Source organism: Dendrobates tinctorius, unplaced genomic scaffold (genome assembly GCF_039654945.1).
Source record: "Dendrobates tinctorius isolate UK_male_01 unplaced genomic scaffold, ASM3965494v1 ptg000395l, whole genome shotgun sequence".
NCBI classification, from domain to species: domain Eukaryota; kingdom Metazoa; phylum Chordata; class Amphibia; order Anura; family Dendrobatidae; genus Dendrobates; species Dendrobates tinctorius.
Genome location: NW_027362061.1, coordinates 2,457,985 through 2,479,886, shown reverse-complemented (window position 1 = coordinate 2,479,886; position 21,902 = coordinate 2,457,985). Strand labels below are relative to the sequence as shown.

The window sequence follows — 21,902 nt, the reverse complement described above, 5'->3', positions numbered from 1 at the left end:
TGAGTCCTGCACACACTGAGGCCCCTGATCATGTGACCCCTGACTCCTCCCCTCCTGTGACCTCATCACAGGTCCTGTGTGCACAGAGCAGTCATATATGTGGCAGACACTCCTGGTCTTCTGCTTTCTGGGCCGGTTCCTCCTGTGAGTCCTATTAACCCTTTCGCTCCCTGTATTCTCCTTTCTGACTAGGACAATATCTGAATTCGGACAGTGTGACAGAAATTTAAGCAATGTGGAAGGAAAAAATGACAATTTTACTTTTTTCCTCACAAAAATGTGACTTTAGCCCCAAAATTGGCAGCGTAACAAATCCTTATTTTCCCCACTGTAGTTTGTAGACTCCATATACAGATCCCTTAAGTGAGAAAAGAGCTGAATTCCCCACTTAAGTTATTGCATTTTGGAAATTGCCCCCACTGGGAATTTATCTCCAGGTAAAGGCACAATTGTGTCTCCATGGGGGTTGTGCTCGCAGCCCAACATCGTGTGACCCTCCAAAGAAATGCCACCCCGCACCATTACTGACCACTGCCAAACCGGTCATGCTGAAGGATGTTGCAGACAGCAGATCGCTCTCCACGGCGTCTCCAGACTCTGTCACGTCTGTCACATGTGCTCAGTGTGAACCTGCTTTCATCTGTGAAGAGCACAGGGCGCCAGTGGTGAATTTGCCAACCCTGGTGTTCTGTGGCAAATGCCAAGCGTCCTGTACGGTGTTGGGCTGTGAGCACAACCCCCATCTGTGGGCATCGGGCCCTCAGACCATCCTCATGGAGTCGGTTTCTAACCGTTTGTACAGACACATGCACATTTGTGGCCTGCTGAAGATCATTTTGCAGGGCTCTGGCAGTGCTCCTCCTGTTCCTCCTTGCATAAAGGTGGAGGTAGCGGTCCTGCTGCTGGGTTGGTGCCCTCCTACGGCCCCCTCCACATCTCCTGGTGTACTGGCCTATTCCTGGTAGCGCCTCCAGCCTCTGGACACTACGCTGACAGACACAGCAAACCTTCTTGCCACAGCTCGCATTGATGTGCCATCCTGATTGAGCTGCACTACCTGAGCCACTTGTGTGGGTTGTAGAGTCCGTCTCATGCTACCACGAGTGTGAAAGCACAACCAACATTCAAAAGTGACTAAAACATCATCCAGAAGCATTGGTACTGAGATGTGGTCTGTGGTCCCCACCTGCTGAACCACTCCTTTATTGAGGGTGTCTTGATAATTGCCAATAATTTCCATCTGTTGTCTATTCCATTTGCACAGCAGCATGTGAAATTGATTGTCAATCAGTGTTGCTTCCTAAGTGGACAGTTTGATTTCACAGAAGTTTGATTTACTTGGAGTTATATTCTGTTATTTAAGTGTTCCCTTTATTTTTTTGAACAGTGTATATAGATAGATAGATTTTTTTTCTTTGCATTGGAGGGTCCAATTCCAGCTATTGCTGTGGGATCTGTGATTTCTATCTACTCCACTGTGTACAGGATAATAGAGTATAATAAAGTAGTTATGGACGAGACGTAACTAACATTGTGCAGTGACTCTGCTTTCCATATAGTGATGGATATTTCTTGTTGATGAAACTGTGATTTTTTTTTCCACTTCAAACCTTTTTTTAAACCCCTCTGATCAGTGCGATCATACAACATACAAGCCTCTGATGGCTCCGGTGATGCCCTGTACTACTGTAGTGCCGTGTATCATCACTGCCTGTCAGTGTAATACTAACGGCCCCATACACATGAGATCAGAGTTGGCTGAACGGTCATTTGGCAGACGGCGATCTCTCCCGACTCCCCCATACACACAAATATTCCAGCTTTCCTGTGGTCTGTATGAGAGAGTCGCCTCCAGACTCCTCTAGAGGAGGATTATCTACAGGAAGAACAGATGGATTATCCTCTGAAATTCAGGATGCCGGATCCTTCTCTGCCCTGACATCATCTGTCTGGAGGCCCCCAAATACATTGTATGGTCGGCCAAACCCCCCGAAGTCAGTGCTTTCATGGAACTTTAGTCTAATGTGTATGGGGGCGTTATAAGGTAACTTATTGGACGCTGCCTCTGGCCCGACCTAATAGACCTTCATACATTGCAGCCCAGACCCCGTTATTAGGCATGTAAGTATCGCAGTAACTAGGCCGCCCCATACTATCGAGTACTTGGAGGCGGGGGGCATTCAGCCAAACTCTGTCACACCTTCTTAGATGTCATGTTTGCTTTTCAGGGTTTTTGTTGCAGCCTCATCTGTGCCGTCCCTGCGGTGTACATCTATGTTCTGGGGCCCAAAAAGATTAATTTCTTTTTAATAAATGTTTAACATGTTAAAAACTATAAAATGTGTTTTGCTTTTTAAATATTTTTTTCTTCTTACAAGAATTGTTGGAGCCAATTTTCCTTAGAAACATTTAAATTTTGGCTTTTTCTGGAGTTTTTCTTGTAACATAGGAAAGCCTAAGGCCAGAAATAATCCCCATAAATCACTGTACATGGAGACTTTGAGATCAGATCATTTCTGTCCGCGTTGATTGTGGAAACAAAAAATCTTTTCTAAAAGCCTCAAACTTCTGTGTGTGACTCAGAGCTGAGATCTAACGGGATAGAAGATTCCAGTGCGGGGAAGACGGGAAACCTTCATATAGACGGCCGGTGGGGATGGAGGCAGTGACCGACTCTGGCCAAATCTGTCTCTAGAGCCGCAGTAGAAAATGAAGATGTCGTCCTCACCATGAAGGAGTTATTTCTCATGTCGCGTGTAATGAATCTCTCCTGCAGTATTGCTAATGCCGATTCCAGTGTCGGTAATGAGACGAGAATTAGCGTTATGGAAGATGAGTCTATGAGGAACGTGTTCAGCTGCCGACTCCGAGGAGGAAACTGCTTGTTGTCTGTGGCCTAAATATATAGGTTTTATTAGTAGATGTCAGGGGAGAAAACTAAACCCTGTAAGATAATAAATCTCCTCATATGTTTCCCTTATTATCTCCAGTAATTGTATTATTACACAGGATTCTTATGATGTTACATCGGATCATCTTCTTCTCATTCAGGTCTCTACAATATCGGATCCTCTCAGTGAAGATCTTCTACAAAAGAGAATTTTCCTGCTTTACCCATCAAGGATGTATATGGACAGAGACAAGATGGCGGAGAGGATATTACACCTCACCCTAGAGATCCTCCTCCGTCTCACTGGAGAGGTGAGAGATTCTGATGATGTCACATTACATCATTCTTATCTATGGGAATAACAGATGGACAGAACTGGAGAGGTGAGGACTCTGGAAATGTCTGTAGTGAGAGTTATTAATGTGTCTCTCCATTACCAGGATTACACAGTGGTGAAGAAGACCTCTAGTGATCGCTGTCAGGACCCTGTGTCTGAGGGATGGGGAAGACCCCTGAGCCAAATCACGGGGCCTCCACCTCACCCCCTGATCCATGAGGACATCAATGACCAGAAGATCCTAGAACTCATCTACAAGATGATTGAGCTGCTAACTGGAGAGGTGACATTGCTGGGAATGCTGGGACATTATTACTATTTATTTATAAAGCACCATTGGTTCCATGGTGCTGTACATGAGAAGGGGTTACATAGAATTACAGATATCACCGACAGTAAACAAACTAACAATGACAGACTGATACAGAGGGGAGAGAGGACCCTGCCCTTTCGGGCTTACATGCTACAGGATGGTGGGGAAGGAGACAGTAGGTTGGGGGGTTGCAGCAGTTCCGGTGTTGGTTGAGGTGATATCTGCGGTAGTGGTTAAGAGGTAGTGGAGTCATTGCAGGCTGTAGGCTTTTTTGAAGAGGTGGGTTTTCAGGTTCCGTCTGAAGGATCCGAGTGTGGTTGATAGCCGGACGTGTTGGGGCAAAGAATTCCAGCGAATAGGGACACTTCGGGAGAAGTCTTGGAGGCGGTTGGGTGAGGAGCGAATAAGTGTGGAGGAGAGAAGGAGGTCTTGGGAGGACCAGAGATTACGTGAGGGAAGGTATCAGGAGATTAGTTCAGAGACATATGGGGGAGACAGGTTATAGATGGCCTTGTAGGTCAGTATTAGTAAATTGAATTGGATACGCTGAGGGAATGGGAGCCAGTGAAGAGATTTGCAGAGGGGAGAAGCAGAGGAGTAGCGAGGAGAGAGATGAATTAGTCAGGCGGCAGAGTTAAGGATGGACTTGGGAGATGCAAGGGTGTTAGCAGGGACGCCACAGAAAAGGATGTTGCAATAGTCGAGGTGGGAGATGATGAGGGCATGCACAAGTAGTTTAGTAGATTGAGAGTTGAGGAAGGGACAGATTCTGGAAATATTTTTGAGCTGGAGGCGGCAGGAGGTGGAGAGAGCTTGGATGTGCGGTTTGAAGGACAGGGCAGAGTCAAGGGTTACTCCCAGGCAGTGGACCTTGGGTAGGGGGGAAAGCGTGATGTCAATTGTTATAGAAATGTCGGGTAAGGAAGATCTGTGAGATGGGGGAAAGATGATGAGTTCAGATTTGTCCACATTGAGTTTGAGGAAGCGAGAGGAGAAGAAGGAGGATATGGCTGATAGACACTCTGGGATTCTGGAGAGCAGAGAGGTGACGTCTGGGCCAGAGAGGTAGATCTGAGTATCATCGGCATAAAGGTGGTACTGGAATCCATGGGACTCCATGTTGCCCCAGGCCAAGTGTATAGATTGGGAAGAGTAGGGGTCCTAGAACAGAGCCTTGGGGAACTCCAACAGAGAGAGGGTGGGATGAGGAGGTAGTGTGGGAGTGGGAGACGCTGAATGTGCGGTTGGAAAGGTATGAGGAAATCCAGGATAGGGCGAGATCTTTGATGCCGAAGGAGGAGAGGATGTGTAGTAGGAGGCAGTGGTCAACTGTGTTGAAAGCAGAGGACAGGTCTAGAAGGAGGAGTATAGAGTGTTGTCCCATAGATTTGGCTGTAAGTAGGTAATTGGTAATTCTGGTCAGGGCTGTCTCAGTGGAATGATGGGGGCGGAAGCCAGATTGTAGATTGTCAAAGAGCAAGTTAGATGAGAGGTGGGAGGAAAGGTGAGCGTGGACATGCTGCTCCAGGAGTTTAGAAGCGAATGGGAGCAGCGATATTGGGCGATAGCTAGATGTGGCTATTGGGTCGAGGGTCGGCTTTTTAAGGATAGGCGTGATTGTGGCATGTTTGAAAGCAGAAGGGAAGGTACCAGAAGTAAATGATAGGTTGAAGAGGTGGTTTAGGGATGGAATAAGAGTGGTGGCGAGGTTGTGGAGGAGGTGAGATGGCATAGGATCAAGTGCACAAGTGGTGAGGTGTGATTTGGAGAGATGAGCAAGCTCCCCTTCAGTGATGTTATATAGGGAGGTTATGGGGTTTGGGCTTTGGTCTGGTGTGTAAAGGGGTTGTGGTGGTTGAGCAATAAAGACATGCCATGTTTGGGCCATCTTGTTTTTGAAGTGTGCGCAAAGTCCTCGGCAGAGATGAGGGAGGTTGGAGGGGGCAGTGGTGGGTGGAGGAGGGAGTTAAAAGTACTGAACAACTGTTTGGGGTTGTGGGATAAGGAAGATACAAGGGATGTAAAGTAGGCCTGTTTAGCAGAGGTGAGGGCAGATTTGAATGCAAGTGTTGCTTGTTTGAGTGCAGTGAAGTCGTCTTGCGAATGCGTTTTCTTCCAGCGCCGTTCTGCAATTCTGAATGCTTGCCGACGCTTTTTAGTGGTGTTATTGTGTCAGGGTTGTCTATTGATTCGTCGCACTCTGTTATGCATGACAGGGGCGACCTAGTCGATGGCTGATGCAAGAGTGGCATTGTAGAAACTAGTGGCAGTGTCTGTGTCGTGGAGTGAAGATATGGAGGACAGTGGTAGAATAGAGTAAGAGAGTTTGTGAGTGTCTAGATGTGTGAGGTTTCTGTGGGGGTGCGCATGCTGCTGGACATGGGTGACAGGTGAGGAGGACAGGGATGAGAAAGTGCGTAGATGGTGGTCAGATAGAGGGGAGGTGGTGAAGTTAGAAAGACAGCAGAGGCGGGTGAAAACCAGGTCTAATGTATGTCCGTCTGTGTGGGTGGCTGAGGAGGACCACAGAGTAAGTCCAAAGGATGATGTAAGGGACAGGAGTTTGGAGGCTGCTGAATGGTGGTTGTCAATGGGGATGTTGAAGTCACCCATGATGATGGTGGGAATGTCAGCAGAGAGAAAGTGAAGGAACCAGGTGGAGAATTGGTCAATGAAGGCAGTGGTCGGACCTGGAGGTCGGTATAGGACGGCCACTTGGAGGTTGGAGGGAGAGTAGATGCGGACAGAGTGGACTTCAAAAGAGGGGAGGATAAGGGAGGGTAGAGGTTGGATTGGGTTGAAGCTGCAATTGGAAGAAAGGAGAAGGCCCACTCCCCCGTCATGTCTGTTGCCAGGGCGAGGAGTGTAGGTGAAGTGGAGGCCGCCGTAACCTAGCACAGCAGGGGAGGCAGTGTCGGAGGGTGTCAGCCATGTTTCGGTGAGGCCAAGGAAGGAAAAATTACGAGAGGTAAAGAGGTCGTGAATCACATGGAGTTTATTGCAGATGGAGCTGGCATTCCAGAGTGATCCAAAGAGTGGGAGCAGGGTGGTGGGTGTCAAGGGCATGGATTTGAGGTGGGAAAGATTTCTGGTGTTTGTGTTGATTTGGGAACGATAGAAGGGGGTAATAATGGGAGGTATGGGCTGTGGGGGTCCAGGGTTGAGAGATATATCGTCAGCAGTGAGGAGAAGCAGAGAGAGGGAGAGCATGTGGGAGAAGGAGGGTGGGTGGCTTGTTTTGTATTTTATTAGGAGAGCTCTGAGGTCAAGGAGCAGGTCAGCAGAGGAGGTCAGGTGGGGAGGCAAGAGGGAAGGAGAGATTATTATTTGGTTAGCGGGTGATGGGGTTTGCGGATAGCGAAGGAGAGTGAGGAGTAGTGGAGCCAAAACTGTTAGTGCGTATGTCAGCATGGTGAGAGTAATATAAAAGGCAAAAGAAATTTAGTACATCTAAATGCAGCAGTTAGTCATACCTTCTGGTCACTTCAGGCTCATTTCAGATGTTATCCTTAGAAAACATCCTTGCAATGACAGACCGAGGTCAGACAGACCTCTTAGTCTGAATTTATACTAACTTAACAGCACATGAAAGGGCCCAGGTGTGATCAGAAAGGGAGGAGCAGTAGGGAGACTGGATGCAGACACAGGAGACGATTAATTAAAGTCACAAGAGGAAATGCAAAGGGAGATAGTATTGCAGCCAGAACACATACCAGTGATAGCAGACAGATACAGGGGTGATTGGGGTTCAGGAAAGCTGGGTGATGATGGTATTGCAGCCTGAACACATACCAGTGATAGCAGACAGATACAGGGGTGATTGGGGTTCAGGAAAGATGGATGATGATGGTATTGCAGCCGGGATACATACCATTGATATCAGACAGATACAGGGGTGATGATGGTATTGCAGCCGGGATACATACCATTGATAGCAGACAGATACAGGGGTGATTGTGGTTCAGGAAAGATGGGTGATGATGTTATTGCAGCCAGAACACATACCTGTGGATGAAGCAGATCAATTGTCAGAGTGATAGTAATAGTGAAGCATAGTAATAATAATAATGAAGCATCTAGAGCAAGGGAGTCATTTTCAGGCATATTTCAGATGTTATCCTTAGAACGACATCCTTGGAATGACAGACTGACATTATACAGTAACACTATGAAGGGATCGGGTGATGACGGTATCATTGTATGTGTCAGGTTCCTATAAGGTGTCACGATGTCGCTGTCTATTTCTCCATGGAGGAGTGGGAGTATATAGAAGGACACAGAGATCTATACAAGGACGTCATAATGGAGGTTCCCCAGCCCCTCACATCTCCAGGTAATAGACAGGACTAAATACACACCGCATATAATATATGTAGAGAATGAATTCAGTCCCTGCATGTGTTTCCTCCAGATCTATCCAGTAAGAGGACAACACCAGAGAGATGTCCCCGTCCTCTTCTTCCACAGGACTGTAACCAAGAAGATCCCAGTGTTCCTCAGGATCATCAGGTAGATGGAGAGAAGGTGTCAGGAGATCTCCCCTATGATGTGTAGACGGCTGTGAAGGTCTTGTGCTCAGTCTTGTTTTATCCACCAGTATTATATGTTTTATACTTGTGTGATGAGAACGGTAGAGATGGCAGGATTAGAGCTGACACCAGTGACCGGAGGTAAACTTTTTACCTCCAATCACAGCTGAGCGGTTATGCTGTGTTCTGACAACGTGGGAACCACGGCTCTGTGACCGGCGGGGATGATTTTACCGCCAATCAGAAGCGCTACACCGGTGTTTACCGCACCTTCACACAGCTTGGGAAACACCGGCTTTTGTGCTGTGCATGATCGGCTATATTCTGCTATTAAATCAGCAAAAGTGTTGTGCCTGCCATCTGATGTATATACTTCTCATCAAGTTCTTGTTAAGTGAAGGAAAGTCTATTTTTTAACTTTGGTCTCCCTCATTCATCTCCATACTATCTGGTCTGGGCCTACAACGACAGCATGCAATCTCCGGAGTCGGGAGATATGACTCTGCTATAATGTATGTATATATATATATGTATATATATATATATATATATATATAATTATACTATACTAGATGGTGGCCCGATTCTAACGCATCGGGTATTCTAGAATATGTATGTAGTTTATTTATGAAGATTTAAGAATAATGCAATGAATGTTCGGGCGGTGTAGAAAATTGCTTTGGAAAGGCTTCTGGAATCGACTTTGGGATTGCCCCTTGCAGACCTGGGGGGCTGGACCCTCATCTGACCTTGTTTTCCCTGGGCACACCGCTGGTGAAGGTTCCCTCTCTGCCTGCTGCACGCGCCATCTTCTTCCTTTGTGGTGACGTCACCGCTACCCGATGTTCGGCCGGTGTGGAGATTTCCTTCTGAACAGTATCTGCGTCCTGCCTTAGGCTTGATCTTTGCCGACCGGGGGTTTTTCGCCCTCCTCTGCTCAAGTTAAGGCAGGGCACATCGTTGGTGAAGTTCCTGTGGAGGACTGCTGCGGCGCCATCTTCCTCCACCTTCAGTGTCGTCCCCGGGCGCGACCAATCAGCGACGCGGGATTTCCGTTACAGACAGAATTAGACGAATATATGTATATACTAGATGGTGGCCCAATTCTAACGCATCGGGTATTCTAGAATATGGCCAAATTCGCATGCGTTTTGCCACAGAAAACATGCGTTTTTCACGCGCGGAATTCAAGCGCATACCAAACGATTTGAAGCATCGCTTGGAATGTGATTGACAGGTTGGTCACACTTGTGAAGCATAGTGTTTTTGACAATTGTGATCAACTTTTTACTATTGATTGAAACCACAATTTTTTGCAAGTATTTAAATAGGCACTTCAACACATGAATCCACACTTGCGGGTAAAAAAGAATATTACTCCTTATCCAAAATGAAGCGAACCACAATTATATTACAAACATGTAACTTTATTAAACAAAATAAAGACATTTAAAATTGGCTACATATTCATTGTTTCCTGATAACCTACCCCAAAAGGGGAAAAAAACAGCAGACAATTATCTCTGTTTTGTTTAATAAAGTTACATGTTTTTAATATAATTGTGGTTCGCTTCATTTTGGATAAGAAGGAGTAATATTCTTTTTTGTCCGCAAGTGTGGATTTTTACTATTGATGATGCCTATGCAGCATCAATAGTAAAAGATAGCATGTAAAAAAGAATAAAAAAAAATTAAAAAAAGGTTATTCTCACCTTCCGACGGTCCCCGGACTGTTTCTTTCCTCTCCACGCTCCCGGCATCTTCCGTTCCCAGTTATGCTTAGCGCGAATTACCGGAGATGACGTCACTCTCGAGAGCGCGATGCTTGCGAGATTGCGACGTCATCAGCGGTCTTTCTCGCAAAGCATTACTGGGAACGGAAGATGCCGGCTGCGTGGTTAGAGGCGGGAGAGCTCCGGGGGCCGTCGGAGGGTGAGTATATCACTATTTTTTGCTTTAATTCTATTTTTACAGGTTTATGGTACCCACGGTCCAGAGGAGTCTCCCGACTCCTAGCGCCGCTGATCTCCCGACGGTAGCGGTGGCGTGTCCTTCAAATTCCGTACTGCGCCTGCGCACTGCGCCTGTCGCTGATTGGTTGCGGCCTGCCGGCCACGACCAATCAGCGACACGGGATTTCCGTTACAGACAGACAGAGTTAGACGATTATATATATATATATATATGTTATATATAGCTGACCCGTGGAAGCGCTGATAGGCCGTCATCAGAGTTTACTCACTCCTTTCTTCAGCCTCCCGGCCATGAAGTTTTAAACTTTTGCTACAAATAAACTACGGACTTTCAATATGGATCGGTGAGTGCTTCAGTCCTTACTTTCTTTGATGGTGAAATTATATATATAGATATATTCTGTATATATGTGTGTATGTGTATATATATATGTTTGGCAGAGTCATATCTCCCGACTCTGCAGATTGCTGCTGTCATTGTATTATTACACAGGATTCTTATGATGTTACATCGGATCATCTTCTTCTCATTCAGGTCTCTACAATATCGGATCCTCTCAGTGAAGATCTTCTACAAAAGAGAACTTTCCTGATTTACCCATCAAGGATGGATATGGACAGAGACAAGATGGCGGAGAGGATGTTACACCTCACCCTAGAGATCCTCTTCCGTCTCACTGGAGAGGTGAGAGATTCTGATGATGTCACATTACATCATTCTTATCTATGGGAATAACAGATGGACAGAACTGGAGAGGTGAGGACTCTGGAAATGTCTGTAGTGAGATTTATTAATGTGTCTCTCCATAACCAGGATTACACAGTGGTGAAGAAGACCTCTAGTGATCACTGTCAGGACCCTGTGTCTGAGGGATGTGGAAGACCCCTGAACTCAATCACGGGGCCTCCACCTCACCCCCTGATCCATGAGGACATCAATGAGCAGAAGATCCTAGAACTCATCTACAAGATGATGGAGCTGCTGACTGGAGAGGTGACACTGCTGGGAATGCTGGGACATTATACAGTAACACTATGAAGGGATCGGGGGATGACGGTATCATTGTATGTGTCAGGTTCCTATAAGGTGTCAGGATGTCGCTGTCTATTTCTCCATGGAGGAGTGGGAGTATTTAGAAGGACACAGAGATCTGTACAAGGACGTCATAATGGAGGTTCCCCAGCCCCTCACATCACCAGGTAATAGACAGGACTAAATACACACGGCCTATAATTATCTGTATGTAGAGAATGAATTCAGTCCCTGTATGTGTTTCCTCCAGATCTATCCAGTAAGAGGACAACACCAGAGAGATGTCCCCGTCCTCTTCTTCCACAGGACTGTAACCAAGAAGATCCCAGTGCTCTTCAGGATCATCAGGTAGATGGAGAGAAGGTGTCAGGAGATCTCCCCTATGATGTGTAGACGGCTGTGAAGGTCTTGTGCTCAGTCTTGTTTTATCCACCAGTATTATATGTTTTATACTTGTGTAATGAGAACGGTGGAGATGGCAGGATTAGAGCTGATCATAGATGGGACTTCTCCATCTGTCGGTGACTTTTACAATATTTGTTTCAGGGTGAAGATCTGACCCATATTAATACTACAGAGACATATGTGAGAGATGATGAGTGGTGTAAAGAGAAGATTCCCACATATGACTACCCAGGTGAGTAGTAACCACTGAATGCAGAGAAGTCACAGATTCCTCTCAGTCACCGGCTGTGGCTGCTTTATCGGTGGTGTAGTCCGGCCGTATTACCATGATCACCATTTTGCCTCTAGACCACAACATTCTCCTCCACCCAAAACTGTTCAAATGACTTTGGGCAGTGAAAGCCCTTTTCTATAGAACTTAAAACCTGGAGGATCCTCCTACCCCCTGGTATTAGTGTGAGGGTGATCCCTTAAAGAGAGATCTATATGATTACTTGTACCTAACCCAATATAGGCCGAGTGCGCGCTTAAAGAGTCACACCGAACACAGAGTTAGATGTCTACTCCTTTCTCAGCAAAGGCTTGCACACAACTGAAGTTTATTCTCAAGACAAAGAGACGGGAAATGGGTGTCACACCATCTTCTGAGTAGCCAGTGTCAGTCTATGATAGGTCCATTTCAGCTTCACTTCCATATATGGTATCCAGTATCTCAGCTTCTGCATTCCAAGGATTCCTTCCAAGGTGTTGTCTGAAGACACAGACGCCATCTTGGTACACCATATCTGAACTGACTTATATAAGGTTAGCTGCGTTGTACAGTACCATGAAAGTGAATGTAAATTGAAAAACGCTGTGCACATGCTGCAGAAAAATCTGCGTGGAAACGCTGCGGGTTCATGTCAATTCTTTGTGCGGATCTGCTGCGTTTCTGCACCCATTGACTTGCATTAAGTCGGGCATATCCGGAGCAAAACCGCAGATCTAAAAAATATCTGCGTTTTTGCTGTGGATGAAACGCTGCAGATCGGGAGGGGGGGGAAGAGTGGGGGCGGCGTGTCGGCGGAGACTGTCTGCTTGTGTATGTGTGTGGGCGGTGACTGTGTGCGTGTATGGGCCTGTGTGTGCGGGGGTCATCAGGCGGTCTGCCGGGCTGTGCGAAGGTCATTAGGCATATGTCAGGGCTGTGCGGGGGTCATTAGGCATATGTCGGGGCTGTGCGGGGGTCATCGGGCGGTCTGCTGGGCTGTGCGTGGGTCATTAGGCATATGCCGGGGCTGTGCGGGGGTCATTAGGCATATGTCGGGGCTGTGCGGGGGTCATTGGGCGGTCTGCGGGGCTGTGCGGGGGTCATTAGGCACATGCCGGGGCTGTGCGGGGGTCATTAGGCATATGTCGGGGCTGTGCGGGGGTCATCGGGCGGTCTGCTGGGCTGTGCGTGGGTCATTAGGTATACGCCGTGGCTGTGTGGGGGTCATTGCGCGGTCTGCCGGGCTGTGCGGGGGTCATTAGGCATATGTCGGGGCTGTGCGGGGGTCATTGGGCGGTCTGCCGGGCTGTGCAGGGGTCATTAGGCATATGCCGGGGCTGTGCGGGGGTCATTGGGCGGTCTGCCGGGCTGTGCGGGGGTCATTAGGCATATGCCGGGGCTGTGCGGGGGTCATTGGGCGGTCTGCGGGGCTGTGCGGGGGTCATTAGGCATATGCCGGGCTGTGCGGGGGTCATTAGGCATATGTCGGGGCTGTGCGGGGGTCATTGGGCGGTCTGCTGGGCTGTGCAGGGGTCATTAGGCATATGCCGGGGCTGTGCGGGGGTCATTGGGCGGTCTGCCGGGCTGTGCGGGGGTCATCAGGCGGTCTGCTGGGCTGTGCGGGGGTCATTAGGCATATGCCGGGGCTGTGCGGGGGTCATTAGGCATATGCCGGGCTGTGCGGGGGTCATTAGGCATATGCCGGGGCTGTGCGGGGGTCATCGGGCGGTCTGCTGGGCTGTGCGTGGGTCATTAGGCATACGCCGTGGCTGTGCGGGGGTCATTGGGCGGTCTGCCGGGCTGTGCGGGGGTCATTAGGCATATGTCGGGGCTGTGCGGGGGTCATTGGGCGGTCTGCGGGGCTGTGTGTACTACAAGTCCCATCGGGCTATGCCTGCTACACTGTCAGTGCTTATACACTTAGATTGGAAGGAAGGATCATCCCCGCGCTGCTGCAAGAAGAATTCCAGAAATTGTAGAGGTGTTAACGTGGTTTCTTCTACGTGTTTGGGGGGTTCAGGTGACCCCTTCATCAGGACATACCACAAATATTGTACCAAATCATTCTCAAACACTATCCGAAGCCAAGAAACATCAAGAAAAGATTAAATTACAAATTAATCTAATTTAAAGATAAAACCACTGCTGCCCCGAAGACACTGAGAGGTAATAATAAATCTGGGACCAAAGGAGCCAACTCTAATTCGGATCTGTCCAGTTCTCTCCCTCTTTCACTTCTTGAGTTATCCATTCATGATACCACTCCAAGCATGTTGGTACCTTCACTAACCACTATCTCATTAGGTCCTGACGACCCTGATACCTCCACTCCACCAGCCCCACCAATGACACTATTGTAGTGGATCATTCAGATGCCTCTAAATCCGGGACGGTTCCTCTTTTACCCCGGGCAATAAAAAAACTCCCAACTGAACCAATTTTTTGTACCCAAAACCGTAAAAATAAAAAGCACTACAGAGGAACTAGGGGAGGGAGAAAAAGAGGAAAAATACCACCTTAACCCCTCCATCGCTAATGAATTAACTTCTAATATTTGTAATCGTTCTGACTACAAACTCTCTGAAAGTGAGGAATCCCTCCTATCTAGAGGATTGTCCTTCTGTCTCTCCAACAAACCTAAGGATTTTAATTTATTTTTAGATTTACAAATTTTCATAAGGAAATTAAACTTTAAAAGACATTTCTTTATTAAGGAAAATAAATCCAACCCTCCAACCAACACAGAAAATACTGAAGAAACAGATGAATGGTTTCACCTGAACGTACCTGCTAAGTCTAAATTTTATCCTGTTGAGGACAAAAGCCACCATCTATCTATTATCTATCTATCTATCCTTCTATCTATCTATCTATCTATCTATCTATTATCTATCTACCCTTCTATCTATCTCTCTATCTATCTATCTATCCTTCTATCTATCTATCTATCTATTATCTATCTATCCTTCTATCTATCTCTCTATCTATCTATCCTTCTATCTATCTATCTATCTATCTATCTATTATCTATCTATCCTATAGCTATCTATCTATTTCTCTATTTATTTATCCTTCTATCTATTTATCCTTCTATCTATTATCTATGTATCTGTGTGTTATGGAGTGTGGGTTGGACAAATGTAAATGAGGAGGTTGGACAGAAATGACATCACAAATCTTTTTTTTTTGTTAAATAAGATATCTTTATTTAGCTTACAAAAACGCATACAAATCCGCCTGAAAAACCGCAGCAAAAAGGCATCAAAGACGCAACTGAGTTTTCTCCCAAGAACTGTGGATTTTGTGCGGAAAAATCCGCGGCAAAATCTGCAACGTGTGCACGCAGCCTATATGTTGTTTGCGCACACTGCAAGACTCAGAAGTGAGAGCGGATTTTGCTGGATTGGTTTATGGAAACCTTGTTGCTTTTCAGCAGCCTTTGAGCCACTAATAGTGCGGGAACCTCTGTTTTTCCATTGACAGATGATGGACCTGAGTGAGGACTTGTTTTTTGTGAGATGAGAATTGGTGTTATTTTCGCCTACATAACATTGATTGGTTTCTTTATATTTGATACTAGATGTGTGCCCGATGCTATCGCATCGGGAGGGCAGTAACATCACGATGGGGGCAGCTTTGTGGTGCTGGGGGTGGCGGCCCACCCACTTCCATGCAGTCACAACTGGCAGGAAAGACTTTGTTTTGCGATCTGTGCTGGAGATGGTGTGCGGTGCTTCCAGAGGGTGGCCGCACCCAATCTCCAGCACAGGCCTCAAGTCGCAGTCTTTCCTGGTGACTGTGACTGCATGGAGGTGGGTGGGGAGGCAGCGGTGGGATCCGGCGCATGTAGTCAGACAGTGGGTCCTGGCGGGGGTCTGGCGGTGGCATCCCTCTCATTACTCCCCCCTCATTACACCCTCTCATTATACCCCCTTTATTACACCCCTCTCTTTATACCCCCTCGTTACACCCCTTTAACAGCCTCATGATCGCAGTGATGGCCGGGATCCGAGCGGTGGCCGGGATCCGAGTAGCGGTCGGGATCCCAGCGCCGGTAGGGATCACAGTGGCAGCCTGGATATAAGCGGCAGCTGGGATCCCAGGGGTATTCAGGATCGCAGCTGCGTCCTGGATCTGAGCGGCATCACTTGGGTGTACCAAAATAGCGGTCGGCGTACTTCCGGTGCGGCGCAGTGGATTGTGGGATTCGGGGACATCCAGATGGAAGTGGATGACAGACAATTTAAGGCAATTATATATATACATTTGGGAGGCAGAATGAACAAACAGTTGAACACCGCACACTACTGGCTCATCCAACAAGGTTTTCAATTAGACTGTGAACTGTCATTGTCTTGGTAAATAAAGTTTTTTACATAGCTTGCCATTTTTTAAGTAGAAGTGTTGAAAAATATAAACCTCAAGGATATTTTATTTAAAAAAATTGTTTATTATGTTAGATGACTGTACCAGGAGATCAGAGGGACAGCTGACATCTTCAATTTTTAAATCTGATGATCTTGATATCCTACAAGATACACCTGAAATGAATGCCGTTACTCCAGACACATCATCATCCGTTCACAGCAAAGATCTGTCATCTGAACCTATGAAACATGTCCCATCTTCTGATTCTTTACTGACTACTAAGGAAAATCAAAGTCACAAAAGAGGCATTAAAAAACAAACTGCTCCTAAAGCAAAGAAGTCATTTTCATGTTCAGAATGTGGTAAATATTTTACACGGAAATCAGATTTTGTTACTCACCAGAGAATTCACACAGGGGAGAAGCCTTTTTCATGTTCAGAATGTGGGAAATGTTTTAATCATAAAGGGAATCTTGTTAAACACCAAAGAATTCACACAGGCGAAAAGCCTTTTTCATGTTCAGAATGTGGGAAATGTTTTAATCATAAAGGGAATCTTGTTAAACACCATAGAACTCACACAGGGGAGAAGCCTGTTTCATGTTCAGAATGTGGGAAATGTTTTATCAATAAATCAGTTTGTGTTAAGCACCAGAGAATCCACACAGGAGAGAAGCCTTTTTCATGTTTAGAATGTGGGAAATGTTTTGCACATAAATCACATTTTGTTACCCACCAAAGAACTCACACAGGGGAGAAGCCTTTTTCCTGTTCTGAATGTGGGAAATGTTTTGCACATAAATCACATTTTGTTACCCACCAAAGAACTCACACAGGGGAGAAGCCTTTTTCCTGTTCAGAATGTGGGAAATGTTTTAACACTAAATCAGAATGTGTTACGCACCAGAGAACTCACACAGGAGAGAAGCCTTTTTCATGTTTAGAATGTGGGAAATGTTTTAACACTAAATCAGATTGTGTTATGCACCAGAGAACTCACACAGGAGAGAAGCCTTTTTCATGTTCAGAATGTGGGAAATGTTTTATCAATAAATCAGTTTGTGTTAAGCACCAGAGAACTCACACAGGGGAGAAGCCTTTTTCATGTTCAGAATGTGGGAAATGTTTTAACCTTAAAAGGAATCTTGATGAACACCATAGAACTCACACAGGGATGAAGCCTGTTTCATGTTCAGAATGTGGGAAATGTTTTAGCAGTAAATCAGCCTGTGCTAAGCACCATAGAATCCACACAGGAGAGAAGCCTTTTTCATGTTCAGAATGTGGGAAATGTTTTATCAGTAAATCAGCTTGTGCTAAGCACCATAGAATCCACACAGGAGAGAAGCCTTTTTCATGTTCAGAATGTGGGAAATGTTTTAAACTTAAAAGGAATCTTGATGAACACCATAAAACTCACACAGGGGAGAAGCCTGTTTCATGTTCAGAATGTGGGAAATGTTTTATCAGTAAATCAGCTTGTGTTAAGCACCAGAGAACTCACACAGGAGAGAAGCCTTTTTCATGTTTAGAATGTGGGAAATGTTTTAACAGTAAATCAGATTGTGTTAAACACCAGAGAACTCACACAGGAGAGAAGCCTTTTTCATGTTTAGAATGTGGGAAATGTTTTAACCAGAAAGGGAGTCTTGATGAACACCATAGAACTCATACAGGGGAGAAGCCTTTTTCATGTTCAGAATGTGGGAAATGTTTTACAAGGAAATCAAATTGTGTTAAGCACCAGAGAACCCACATACAGGAGAAGCCTTTTTCCTGTTAATGTGGGAAATTTTTTAACCAGGAAGCGCTTCTTGATCGCCATCAGAGCAGTCACACAGAGGAGAAGCCATTTTCATTTTCTTAATGTAGGAAATATTTTACTTGGAAATCAACTGTTAATAAACATCAGAGATGTCACATAGGGGAGAAGCCTTTTTTTATATTCATAATGTTGGAATAGTTTTAACCAAAATTAAATGTTCTTAAATGGGTTGTCTCTTGTCATTCCTCATGTTTGCTGACAAAAGGATAAAACTAAACTTTATTAATTCCAAATATAAAGCTATACCCATAATTCACCCCCTGAAGATTAGTCAGAAGGTGACTAATAGAAAAAACATATACCCCACATCTCAGTATATAGGGTGAGGTGAGGTTTACACACTCACTCTCCAAGCCTCTCATTTCTGCGGGTTTCATCGTCCTCACCAAAGGCGACTCATCAAGAGACTATTTAATATTGACCTATATTCAAGCGAGACTAAGCGAAAAAAAAAACTATAATCATGTATCATGTTATTCAGAACAGTCAGAAAACTAGCCACATATTGGCAGATCCCAGACCTCAAACTATATACTTCGGAAGGTTATAAGCCCCTCCAGTGTCAGGAATAGATAGTATGAATTTGAATTTACCAAATGGCTGCAATGAAACAAAGAGTGAAAAATTTAAAGCGGTCTGAATACTTTCCATACCCACTGTATCAGTAAAAATAACTCCTCTTTATTAGGTAAAGTATAAAAGAATTGCGCCATTTTCCGATATCCGTCGCTTCTCCATTTTTCATGATTTCAAGTTGGGTGAAGGCTTATTTTTCATGTCAAGCTGACTTTTTTAATGGATGCCATTTTGGTGCAGATACGATCTTTTGGTCGTCCTTTACTGAATTTTAATGTTGCGGTGACCAAGAAAAGTAATTCTGGGGTTTTGACATTTTTTCTCGTTACGCCATTTAGCGATCGGGTTAATTCTTTTTTATATTGATAGATCGGGCGATTCTGAATCCGGCTATAACAAATATGTGTATGTTTGATTTTTTATTGTTTTATTTTGAAAGGGGCGAAAGGGGGGTGATTTGAACTTTTATATTTTAGTATTTTTAAAAACATTTTTTTCTACTTTTGGCATTGTGAAGACATACAGCATTGTATCTTAATTAACCAGATGACTATTTTTAGCAAACGAAAAATAATAGAATGTTATCTGTATGTTGGCTTTAAATTTAAGTGCTGATTTCTGGTTGGTCAAGAAAACAGACTTTTGCTTGTGTAAGCCGGTAATATTGACTTTTATTGTGCGCTTATCCTTGATCACTAGTGATGTTTGCTGATATGCTAATTATGCATTGTGTTATGGAGCCAGTTTGCTGACTTCTAAAGCAGAGAGGGAAAAACTATGCAAATAGTTTAAATAATCAAGTAATGCAATAATCTCATCTCCATTCTTACCCTTTATGTAAACACTGAATGAGGGACACTTGTTAAGTCTAAAAATAGGTTACATGCCTCTGTATAAAGAGACTGAGAGAGAGAAACAGCCAGAGAGATTCTGCCAAGACATCTATACATCCAAAGGACAAGAGACAGGACAGCAGCCATATTTTCACAAGGGACATGGACCTATCATTCTATAGGAAACAACCTAGGGGTTTTCAGCCTTGGTTGGAAGAATACAGATCTGCTCCATTGACCATCACTGAACCATGGATACGTTCGGAGAAGCCAGATTGTGGTCTTTGGATCAACTGGCCTTGTACCTTGTATGGACTCAATGGACTGTCATCTTCCTACACTTATTGTTACATCCTCTCTGTGTGCGGGCCACAGGTGGAGTAGTCGACCCTGGAAGATGAAGCCAGGTTGTGATCCTTGGATCAACTGGCCTTGTATGGACTGTCATCTTCCTACACTTGTTGTTACCTCCTCTCTGTGTGCGTGCCACAGGTGGGGTAGTGACCCTGGAAGGTCTGAAGTCACAGCTGCTATTATCCCGGCGGGTTAGTGGAGGGTGAGACTCTGTAATGTCCACCATCTTGGGTACTGTGCTGGGACTGTTCTTTGTGTTATCTGCCTGTTTTGTAGTTCAATAAAGCATTGCCACACTTTTATCCTCACCCTGTGTTGTCTGAGTAGCGTTTTGAACATGTTAAAAGGAGAGCGGGAGTTCAGCAGGACAATGCCTGGTCCATGTGGTTTTGGCTAGCGGGCGGCGCTCATAGCATTCCGGCAGTGCCAAGCATAGAGGTCTGCTGGAGACCTCTGGTTGTCATGCCAGCCCATCGGTGACGAGGTCACCGATGGTGGGATTTCCGGAAATCTGGCTGGAAGTGCCGCTGTCAGAGGCTGTTAGGGGCAAATGGCAGATGTTCAAAACAGCTGACATGTGCCGGAAAAGATGTGGGCTCACCCCCGGAGCCCACATCAAATGGAGGAAGTACATTTACGCCCGATGTCAGAGAGGGGATTGTTTTTACAGAGACAAAAGTAATTAATCATGTACAGTATACATACAATTACAAAAATACACAGCTTCTAATGGTAAATAGTATAGAGTTACGACAAGAAAATATAATTTGTGTAAACCATGTGTAGATATAAAAATTCAGGCAAATGTATATATCACCTGGAGGCTGTGCTGGGCTGCATGCTCTTATCATCTCCCACGTCGACTACTGCAACCTCCTACTCTCTGGCTCCCCTCTAGCACTCTGGCTCCGCTCCAGTCCATCCTACACTCTGCTGCCCGACTAATCCACCTGTCTCCCCGCTATTCCCCAGCCCCCCCCTATGCCAGGCCCTTCACTGGCTTCCTATTGCCCAGAGGCTCCAATTCAAAACCCTACCCATGACATACAAAGCCATCCACAACCTGTCTCCTCCATACATCTGTGACATGGTCTCTAGGTACCTACCCGCATGCAACCTTCCATCATCTCAAGATCTCCTTCTCTACTCCCCCCTTATCTCTTCTTCCCACAACCGCATACAAGACTTCTCCCGTGCTTCCCCCATACTCTGGAACTCTCTGCCTGTAAAAAATGCGTATTCTTGTAAAATACTTAGGACTAGTTACCAGATGAAAATGTAGTGGTTTATGTGAATTCTTCCATCAAAGAAGATTATTACAGAAAAACATAAAAATAGGTGAAAGATTGTCCATTAGTTCATAGCATGTATTCTTTCTCTGGGATCTCACATGGCAAATGGCGTCTGTCTCTCTTAGGCTTCTTACGTAGTAAAGTTGCATCTCAGCTGTCTGTCCATTCAATGCTATGTCCGTGCAGAGATGACATCTTCGCGTCTGTGTCTCATGATGGGGAGGGAGCAACAGCGACCTCTAGAGTAAACCCCCACCTTAAATATACATCTTTCAAAGCATGTGATCTCCACATATGGAGTTGTCTTTAACATGAGCTAAACTTAAATATGTAGTGGAGTTGACATTTAACATGAGCTAAACATGCTAAAATAACACATGCAGTGTCAGCGGAAGGCACTGTTCAGCACAGAACTGAGTGTAATAAGAAATTAACGGATTATTAATATTTAACAATTCCCCCTTTTGAGGGAGACAGACATTAATTGGAACCCTCAAAATATAATGAGATCTTCTTTCTTCTTTTCTTCTTCTTTGATAAAATAGTTTAATATCAATAATAATAATATCAGATTATTGTTATACGTACTCGATGACATAATTGATGTGAATTCATGTTATGGTAAGCCGTGAACAATATTCATATAAAATATGTATAATTATACTTCCCTAAACCTAAATTGAAGCATCTCAGGTTCAGTCATCATCATCTGATGTCATCCGGTCTTCATTTTGATGTCTTCTTGGTTCTTTTAAAAAACACAGTTTTTCGATAGCATATAGATGTTGTAGAAATCGTGTTGTGTCAAGTCAAAGTCCATAAATTCAAATGTTGATAACAAAGTCTATAGATGAAATGCAGCTTTAATATCTGTGCAGTGTCACCTTTAAAAACCTGGGCTTACATTGGCTCGCCTTGGATATT

The 21,902-nt window shown here is 45.1% G+C and overlaps 2 protein-coding genes across 2 annotated transcripts; both read left to right on the top strand.

Annotated features, from left to right (window-relative positions):
- Positions 1–3,056: 3,056 nt before the first annotated feature.
- Positions 3,057–8,094, top strand: LOC141076229 (gastrula zinc finger protein XlCGF66.1-like). Its single transcript, XM_073563585.1, has 4 exons — positions 3,057–3,201; positions 3,331–3,510; positions 7,750–7,873; positions 7,952–8,094. The coding sequence occupies exons 1-4, from the start codon at positions 3,124–3,126 to the stop codon at positions 8,092–8,094; spliced, it is 525 nt and encodes a 174-aa protein (XP_073419686.1). The 5' UTR covers positions 3,057–3,123.
- Positions 8,095–11,132: 3,038 nt separating this feature from the next.
- Positions 11,133–19,994, top strand: LOC141076208 (uncharacterized). The gene is made up of 4 exons (XM_073563564.1): positions 11,133–11,242; positions 11,326–11,423; positions 11,622–11,712; positions 16,191–19,994. The coding sequence occupies exons 1-4, from the start codon at positions 11,158–11,160 to the stop codon at positions 17,879–17,881; spliced, it is 1,965 nt and encodes a 654-aa protein (XP_073419665.1). The 5' UTR covers positions 11,133–11,157; the 3' UTR covers positions 17,882–19,994.
- Positions 19,995–21,902: the final 1,908 nt, after the last annotated feature.

What these genes read in the sequence shown, in the direction of transcription:
- LOC141076229 (XM_073563585.1), top strand. Translation starts at nt 3,124, where the DNA reads ATGTATATGGACAGAGACAAGATGGCGGAGAGGATATTACACCTCACC. An exon ending in TCCTCCGTCTCACTGGAGAG is followed by an intron (nt 3,202 to 3,330) that starts GTGAGAGATTCT and finishes CTCCATTACCAG; the next exon opens with GATTACACAGTGGTGAAGAA. An exon ending in CCAGCCCCTCACATCTCCAG is followed by an intron (nt 7,874 to 7,951) that starts GTAATAGACAGG and finishes TGTTTCCTCCAG; the next exon opens with ATCTATCCAGTAAGAGGACA.
- LOC141076208 (XM_073563564.1), top strand. Translation starts at nt 11,158, where the DNA reads ATGGAGGAGTGGGAGTATTTAGAAGGACACAGAGATCTGTACAAGGAC. An exon ending in CCAGCCCCTCACATCACCAG is followed by an intron (nt 11,243 to 11,325) that starts GTAATAGACAGG and finishes TGTTTCCTCCAG; the next exon opens with ATCTATCCAGTAAGAGGACA. An exon ending in GTGCTCTTCAGGATCATCAG is followed by an intron (nt 11,424 to 11,621) that starts GTAGATGGAGAG and finishes TATTTGTTTCAG; the next exon opens with GGTGAAGATCTGACCCATAT.